This window comes from Bidens hawaiensis, unplaced genomic scaffold (genome assembly GCF_021521415.1).
Source record: "Bidens hawaiensis isolate Kalapana, Puna unplaced genomic scaffold, B.hawaiensis_p1.1 tig00028765_1, whole genome shotgun sequence".
Lineage (NCBI taxonomy): Eukaryota > Viridiplantae > Streptophyta > Magnoliopsida > Asterales > Asteraceae > Bidens > Bidens hawaiensis.
Genome location: NW_027494712.1, coordinates 26,342 through 36,232, shown reverse-complemented (window position 1 = coordinate 36,232; position 9,891 = coordinate 26,342). Strand labels below are relative to the sequence as shown.

Genomic DNA, 9,891 nt, shown 5'->3' with positions numbered 1-9,891 from the left:
AAGATGAGAAGAAACTAAAGATCTTTTAAAAATTTTGTTTTATATATTTAAAGCTAGATTTTATACCCCGTATTATGAGGTTGTTTATATTATTCGTTTCTAACATTTATATACTGGCTTTAGAACTCGTGTGATGCACGAGATACTTAAAAAAATTATAATTAAGTTATAAAAATTAAATGTTTGATTTTTTTTCTCAAAAATCTATATTTTATCAAATTAAATAGTTTTATAAGTTAAAATTATTTTCTAATGTAATATTCATACGAGTATGTGATGTATTCTCACGCAATTTCTTCATAATCACGTAAAAGATGCACCTGATGATTTCGTAAATTGTAATTATATTTTTAATGGAGTACAAATTCTAACTACAGATGATAATATATTTCATTATGAACGACACAAAAAGAGAGTATCATATATAGAATTAATATGAATAACACGCTTTTGTGTTAAAGTTTTGAAATAAATAGATGAAAACTCCATAGATTCATGGAGGTTGAATTAATATGTGAGAATAAAATTGCTATTCATTAATACTTTCTTCTCTATCATCTTAGACTTACAAATATCATTCATTAAATTTTACCACATTCGTCTCTTACACTCAAAAGTGTATATAAGTTGATTTAATAAAAAAAAATATAGACCTGGTTTCATTAAATATATAAATATTTTGATTATATTGAATTAAATACTCGCGTATTGTTAACCTTATAATTTAGGTAATTAATTATTTGATTAAATAATGAATTGACATATTTTGATTATATTGACATAAATATGTTTACATTAAAAATAAAAAATAGTTTGAGCGGGAAATTTAGGCTAGGAATGAATATTGAAGTGGCATGCGTCTCAGTTATTTTTTTTATTAGAATAGGTAGATTTTTTAGGATTATAATTTTATTTATTATAAAAAAGTTAATAATATACTTTAGATTTGATGATAAAAGGGTTTCACAAATAAATAAGATGTTATAACCCGGTTTAAAAGTTATTTGGGTTCGGTGAGACCAATGACCCGCTTTTTTTTAATATAAAATTGTTTCTTACTTATAAATAATATCTTTAAAAAAAATAATCGGATATTAATTTTTAGTATATCCCTATTTTATAGGATTTTCATATCAAATATTTTATGAGATTAATTTTTAAGATTTTTGTTAATTGGAAATTCAAACACTCGAATTGAAAATATTTTGGTCGCTTGGATCACCGTTTCGAGATAAGTCATCCGAATTGAAACATTGTTTTGTCGCTTGGATCAATGTTTCGTGATAAGTTTTACATCGGTCGACTCGTATCATTCTTTCGATTAAAAACCCTAAAACGTCGGTTTGAAACTTGGAAAAAACTTAACGGCGTTAAGTTTTTTTAACGGAGGTCTACTAAGACAAAAATAGTTGAAAGTTGGAACCGCTGATAGTGATTTTTAAAATTAGGATTATTATCAGCCAATATACAAAAATTGGGATTATTTATTTCCAATTTTCCTTTAATATAATGAGATGCTATAACTGTTTAAGAGCTATTTCGGTTTGGTGAGACCCATACCTATGAATTTGAATTAAATGCATGAGAAGCCTTCATTTCCAAATAAAGCAATCTGGTGGCTTGAGAGAATTTAGGGAGGTTTCGTTTATATATATAGCTATTTTGACTTTGGTGAGACCCATACCCGTGAATTCGGGTTAAATGCATGAGAAGTTTTCACTTACAAATAAAGCAACATAGTGATTTGAGAGAATTTAGAGAGGTTTGGTTTAGGGTTGAGCAAATTCGGTACATATTTGGTACCGTTGGTACCGAATCGGTTCGGGATCGGTACGCTACCGGTACCGGTACGATACGGTACCGGTATTTCTCGAATTTTTACCTTCAATACCGGTAACCTTCTGATACCGAAACGAATATTTCGTTATCGGTATCAAGATTTTGTGATTTTCGAGATCGGTACCGAGCTCATCCTTGGTTTAGTTTATATATATTTAAGATGGTTTTATTTTAACAACTCGAAAATACGAAATTTATATATCGCCGTTTATTGATAAAAAAAATAAAAAATGGGTGATGTGGGATTGATAGTGGCCAACTCCATCGTCAATCCACCGTCACCGTCACCGTCACCGTCACCGGCGAGACGCACTGACATATTCGTGGCGGCAGTGCCGTTAAGAGCCAGCAAGGGCCCACCGCAGTTAGTTATGTCCGCAGCTTATTCCTTGTATCTTTCATGGGATCTACAACACTTCATGGTTCTCTCCACCTCACCTGCTCTTCCTTCTCAGGTTTTTAACTCCATCATTTCATAAAAATATCCATAATTATATGTTAATTGTGAGCATTTGTATCAATTTGCTGTTCATAATCTAAGAATCTATAATGTATTTCTGGTTCACCTAATTTTTTTAAAGCATAATCGTATTTTTCATTTAAACGAGTAGTGTTTACACAAAATTGAAGGCAAATAGGAGCAAGCTGCGACGCCAACCCTTTTTGAATAGCAAAACTGATTTTTCATTTACATGAGTAGTGTTTACATCGAAATGGATAGCAAACGGACAACAATCTGTACCACAAAACCAAGTCATTTAAAAATTACATTTATAGATCTTCGGGGTCATAACAATACAATTCATGACCCGTCGAACTCAACTAAGTGGAAACACTAATTTTGGTTTTCTTGTAATTTCATCTTGTTTAATAGGTTTTGGTGTTTGATTTTCAACCTGAAGATCCCGAAAGCATATATGCAGCCCTTGCGGCTCTATCTGGCAGGAAAATGCCTGGTAATTCAATCAGTTCATTGTGTTCATAGATCATATTCTTACAACTTACAAATTATAATCATATATCTGTCTTCAAGGTGTTCGATGAAATGTTTGGTTTTGTATTCAGGAGTACTGCAAACAAGGAAGATGAAGAAATTGCCAAACATGAGATGCTGGAAGGTAGGATCTTGCACTGTAGATGTTGAAGATGCAATAAACAAGTTTAACAGCAATTGGGATACGGATCTGATAGTTGGTCAACACGACTGTCGACATTACACAAATGGTATTAATATTTCAGTTCAGTCACATTGCAAGTTTAAATTGTTCATTAGTGATAAATATAGATATTATATTATAAGTATTGCATAATTAGGTTTATTTGTCCTTAGCTCACGAGCCCGAGTTAAGTTTCCAAAGGGTTTGTTTCAGGTTTCTGTTTTGTATATACTTAGCTAGGATTCATGATACTTGGTATGTACTTATCTTTTGATTAATACTTTCTTTATCCCATGAATGTTGCCACACATTTGGGTCTTTTGGCACATGTTGTCACCATAAAAGCTTTTTGATATTTTGTGCATAAAACCATGTGCGCGCTTAAAAGTTATTAGTTTCATGGGACAAAGGAAACATACTTTATTTTATATTGATATTTTCTAAAACAATTTTGGAAGGGTTGGTGGAGTTCCTTACTGGCGAGAAGTTTGTGTTGGATCGACTGAAAAGAAGCCGAAATAGTATTGCTTGAGCTGCATTTGCAAGTGGTAGTTCTTTTTCATAGTATTTTGGTTAGCTGAGGTGGATTTATTTGGTGACATTTGTTGTTTTGCTAGGTACATTCCCCATGGTATGAGTTCAGTGTTTCAACTGTTGATGATAAGAAAACAATGGAACGAAAAGCATATATTCTTTAAGGTAAATAATCTTTATAGACTTTGTTTATAGGCAAACAATGCTCCACTTAATCCCTTTTGGTCCTGTACGAACATACTTTAGGCATAATAATACAAAACTTAAAGTGCTCCAATATATCAAAACATATATATAAACACACACATGCGCGAGCACCCGTTGTCGGTCTTGATGCAGTAATTGAATATCGTATATGTTTCAGTATCAGAGCTGGATTAGTTTATGCTTATGAAAGTCTAATGGTGTTGGGATTACCATGGGACCTTAAAAGTTACTTTATGTTGTTTCTTCTTTTTCTTTATTTATAATTAGTGGGATTCCTTTTTTTATTTTCTTTACCCTGTTGAGGCCATGGCCCTTTGATAACCAGTTGCACAATGCAGCCTAAAGTCAAGTGATTGAGCGAACAACTTTCGCTACATACTATGTTGTCAAAACTTTCGTCAAATTACTATGTTGTCAAATTACAATGTTATGTCTCTAACAGCCTAACCCAAGAAGTTTGAACACAAGTCTTTTTAAGTTGTATATATGTTACTCAATGGTTTATATTTTCTTTCTAATCATTTCCCTCCCACCTTTTATGCTTATTAACATGTCTCAGGACGAAACCCTAATTTCGAGCCTAATTTCTTTGAGTTTTGGGGCCTAATTATCTTGAAACTTACACGAATAAAAGGGTGCATTATATTCTCCGCAAGGTATCAATACATCAATGCGGCACAAGTTTGAATTTTTGTTGCGGGAACATAAGGTTTATACATTTTAACCAATCAAAATAAAAACCATATTCGTTTTAGATCATGTAATCACTTTCAAAACGTAACAAAAAAAACACCCTGTGTTAACAAAGAATCTGTTTTCTAACCTTTTTTTTTTTTGAAGTTGAAGTTAAGTTATTCTATTCGGAAGGTACAAGGTTAGGTTCATATGCAGTCTACCCCACCTATGTCCTGTCTTGAAGTCAAATCACCAAAATCGAAAAAGAATCGACTTAACATTGTATATTTATAGCAACGATTAACAAACATCAATGAGCCAAAGTTCCTTGATTGCTAACCAATCAAATCGTACCAAGATTCGTGCACGGGTCCTTGTGTTTTAGTGAACCAAATGTTTTGGGTCCAAACAACCCATGAGTCGACGAGATGCCGAAACTGGTGACCAGTCACACTCACTCGGTTCCTTCATATATAGCCAACAAGCTTTCTTTCGCTTTCAACAGCCATTTGCCATTCCTTTTCAACTTTTTCTGTTGAATGATTGCCACTTGAATCTTTTTCTCTTATAATATATGCTTGATTGCAACTTCCACAGTCTTCTGCTAGGCTGGAATCTAGACACCCAATATGCCTCAATTTATCACCATTAACATCAACAAGGTTACAACTTTTATGCATCCATTACTAGTCACAAACTCGCAACAGAATATATGTATAAAAAAGTTATTTCTTGAAACTGTGGTTTATTTGTTTTTAAATACGTAACTCAACGATAAATTTTCTTACCTGTCCCAGTTCTAATGAATCGAGATAGTAAATGATATTGTCATCTCTGTCTAAACTTACTACATGATTTGATAGACAGATTTTTTTAATACAAAAGCACATCAAGATTACAAAACTTATTACATCAAGATTGCGTAGCACATGCCATCGCTGACCATAAGATGATTAACCTCTGATCTATGTGCAAAATCACCCGAGACCCAAGCCCCGTCAGAAGAGCCTTGCGTGTGAGAAGATAGGCATGAAAGAAGTGAGAGTGGGGCCCGAAGAATGCTGTAAACAAGAGATAGACCGGTATATCCGTGTCGTGTATTATGAACTATAACCGGAAACTCGACTCCATTTCCTTCTCTAAACATGTTTTCATCGGCCACTTTGGTGGTTTTCTTCATGTTCTGAACGTTTCGCCTCATCGACGCCAATACCCGCCTCATCACCGCCACTTCAGAACACTTTTAAATGGTTTTGAGTTTCGTGAGATGAAGAGAATTGATGGAGATGTATGTTAGAAGTTGGAAGTTAGGAACTCAGACATCATTTCTATTTGGCATGTGATATGAATATGAAAAATTGAAAATAATGAATGGTATGGTGAGTGGTGGTGCTTGTCACAAATTGCTTTATGGGAGCACTTGTTTTGTGGGTATTTAACTATTTATAAGGAAACTTTAACATTCCTACCTTGAAAAAGCCCATTATATGGTGTGTAGAATTTAGGTTGGAATAATTTTATTTAAAGGGTTCTGAAGATCTGAATCTTTTATTGATTCTTGTCCTTTGACCTTTGAGCTTGTGTTATGGATACTTTTTAATTCATGTTCTTATTGTTAAAGTGGGAGCGGTGCATGACTAAACTATTCAAAGTTTCACCAATCTTATACTATCATACCATTACTAAAACCCCTTAATCATTGAAAGCACTCCTCTCAGATACCATATCCTGTGTTTTTTAAAACAACTATAAAGAAGGTAGATGATTGGTTGAGGGCCCACTTGCAAATCCCGAACTCCACTACCCTAAATCGGTTAGTACAACCCGAAACCACTACCCTAATTGACTACCATAATAGCTACCATACAAGGATAGTTCACATGTTTGTTCAAAACTTTAGTTTTGATTATTTCTTTTGTGAAAAAAAAGTCAAATTGAAAAAACAATTATGTCAAGTTAATTAAAACCAAAACAAAAAAAGATTGAAGTTATGACTACACATCTTTACAAAAATGCAAATTCAAACACTTGCGACTATATGCTAAATTTCTCAGAAGATACGATCAAAAATGAAATTTTGATTTCCCATAAACCATATAGATCATCCATGTAGTTTATTATTATTATTATTATTATTATTATTATTATTATTTGAGAATAAAATGTTAAGAGTTTTTTTATTTTAAAAGTTTTATAACTTTTTATTTATATAGAACAATATGTAATGCGTTACTCGAAGAAATTACTTCTTTTAAAGGGGTAAAATGGTCTAGCAAAAACATTTTTAATCCTCCATACAATTCATATTAATAAGGTATAATGAATCATACATGTAGTAATCAGTATATTACATTATAGATTAATTTATTTTTGTTTTATCTTATTTTTAAAAATTTTTGAACCTTATTAAAATTTTATTTATGTCGAGTAACTGCTATGTACGCCAGAAATCGTGCGGGCACCTCTCTATGCCTTAGTCCATATTTAATGACAAAATTTTTATTATGCACAATAACATTAGGCTTGCACATGTTAGGTTAAATGTAACACCGGTTATCCCGTCACGTAGTGTTGGTATTCGTGCTAGCTAGACAGTGTTGGAGAACTAGCACTTACTGGAATTTAGCCTAAGAAGTGTTAATGTTTCTTTTTCTTTTGGCTGAATTTGCTACTTAATCTTAAATTTATAAATATTTTTCCGGTGTTGTTTCCGTTTAGAAAAATAGAAAAGAAAAATATGTTTGCACACATAAAAAAACGCTTGGGCAACTTACTAGCTAGCATTATATTACATGCGTGTATTTTGTATTTTAAAGTAAACAGGAGATGGATAAATTTTTGATTGGAAGAATCAATACTTATGGCAATAGGTAAGTCAGTACCACATGAATTGTTACCCTTTGTGCCCATCTCCTGATTCTTGTTTGCATTAAAGGCAAGCATTTCATTATTTTAATAATAAATTGTACATTAAAGAATTTTAGTTTCGTATTTGAACTTGATTAAGGATAAGATTTAGAGAAAGTAAAAAATATGTTTAATTTCTTTTGATATATTCCATACGATGTTGTTGATGCAAACTTTTACCTATATATTCGTGAATAATTGACAAGTTCATTCATGTATATTCCAATGGTTATAGACCTTCCACGTTAGGTAAATGGAGAGTCTTATCGATTTTACGTGACTTCCCCAATTTTCTTTCACAGAAACTAGAATACTCTACAGAAACCAATAAAAGGTATCTTGGAAAAAACGGAAAAAACGGTTGAATTTTTTGTTTTCTATATATTCCTCAGATAATGTATGTTTTAAATTAAAAAAAAAACAATTATAGTGATTACATCGAAACAAAAGACAAATGAATAACAAGTTAGCGTCTCTATCCACCCAGTTAATTATTTTATATATACCTAAGTTTACTTTTAACTTTTGAAAACCAAATGTCCATTTTAAAGTATGGTAATATTTTTAGTTTTTCTTCTTTTTTTTTAAAAAAAAGCCAAATATATTAAAGAAAAAACAAAGAGTAACCACTTACAAGAGGCAAGTAGCCTGAAAAAAGGAAAAACAAAAAAGCTAAACAACAAAGATTATAAAGGGAAATTAATGAAATTAAACTGGCAACACTTCTCCAGTCAAGACTAATCCTTTTGCTCCGTTGTTTGACCCATAAGAAAGACGCCTATTTGATTTCAAACACCATCTTGGAAACAAATAAATTATAAATATGTTAGTTATATGTAGTTCACTTATTCTAAAAGAAACGGCGGCACTCAACAAATAAAAATAAATAAAATAATTATACTATCATTAAAAAAGAACGTAAAAGATAAAAGTGTGGTGTAGTCGGTAGTGGTGGACTGGCGGTTGATACATATATGAATATATGATTGAAACTAAACAAAAGAAAAGTTCGGTTTTTGAAAATTATCAGCTTTGTAATTGATTTAGTTATTTTAACCCTTTCCCTTACTCGATGATTTCCATCCCAAGTGGTCTAGGTGGAGCACACAAAAGACTTCATTTTAGAAAAGAGAATGTATTAGTTTCAAGTTCCACATGTGATAAAAAATAAAGAGTTTGTATCAAATTTAGAGGAAGTTCTCACCTATGATGGGTTTTCTTTTAGTGATGGAATGAAGATGATTGGGTAAATCAGTGACTGACCCGTCAATAATCGAAATGATTGTTCATTTTTGTTTTTAAATTGGTTAAAAATAGAAATACGAGGGTAAAAGGTAAATAAATGAGTGGAGACCATAGGTGAAAGTGTGGAACTAACTTAAATAAACCTTATTTTAAAAGTGTATAGGTAAAGGTGATGAGAACTTGATAGATTGGTTATGATTTTTTTATAAGCGAGTTTTGTAATTTGGTTATAGTTATGGTTAAAGATGCATACAAAATCAAAATGACCGAATCCATCTATAATTAACACCCAACATATATTCTATGTTATAAGAAAGTTGCATAAATTTCTTTAAAGACGATATCGAACTATAAAATCATGTAGCACAATTTGATTCCCACGCCCCTTTTCTCTTATTGATACTCACTCTTCTTCACAATTAATTCACCTTCAAAGAATAGGTTAATGTCAGATGTTGATCTTAGAAGACCCCTCTTACGATATGCTAATGGTTGTTTCCCTTTTTGCAGTGTAGAGTTATTTTTGTCCATGAGAAAACGCAACACAATCTTTATGCAACATGGATTTTATCACTATTAATATTATTTAGTAATAAATAAAAAAGAAAAAAAGAGAAGAATTATAGATTGTAAGTTCATGCGTACGTAGGGTTTGTTGTGGTGGGTTCTTGGGCCCACGTGGTCAAAAAAAGTTTTGGGTTTCAGGTGGGCTTCTTAATTGGACGATAATAACGTAAAACAACCAACATCATAAGAATATATTTCCCTATTATGATAAAATAAAATAATTGTGGATACTTAGTCATTTTTTTATTAATTCTTACAATTTTTTTCACTACAAAATTAATATTTTAATTTATCATAATATATGTAATATATCAATAATTATTCACTTTCCTTTTACACTCTATTTATATTATATCTATACATTTTTATAAATATAAATATTAACATATTATTTTACTATATATTCCAAAACACTTGGTGAAATTCAAAAATTAACAACAAACCATATTTGTTAAATAATGAAAAGAATATAATTTCAAATGTTATCATTAACATATTATACTATGTATATTGTAGAAGATTGTAAAGAAAAACAAAACTCGAATACGCTTTCATTTTTCTAAGTAATTTTTTTTAATCATTAAATTATATGTATATGCTTAAAAGTCGATCCATTTTCTATAATCCATCCATTTATCTATTATTATTATTATTATTATTATTATTATTATTATTGTAAATTGCCATATACATTTATAAATTATAATATATGCTTTAAATCTATCCATTTATTTTTTCGATTAATTTAGTAAACTATATA

The 9,891-nt window shown here is 31.0% G+C and overlaps 1 protein-coding gene across 1 annotated transcript; it reads left to right on the top strand.

Annotated features, from left to right (window-relative positions):
• The first annotated feature begins 2,069 nt into the window (after window positions 1-2,069).
• Window positions 2,070-3,997, top strand: LOC143577679 (uncharacterized). Its single transcript, XM_077061443.1, has 4 exons — window positions 2,070-2,294; window positions 2,714-2,795; window positions 2,905-3,063; window positions 3,455-3,997. Exons 1-4 carry the CDS (start codon window positions 2,070-2,072, stop codon window positions 3,526-3,528), a joined length of 540 nt encoding a protein of 179 aa, XP_076917558.1. The 3' UTR covers window positions 3,529-3,997.
• Window positions 3,998-9,891: the final 5,894 nt, after the last annotated feature.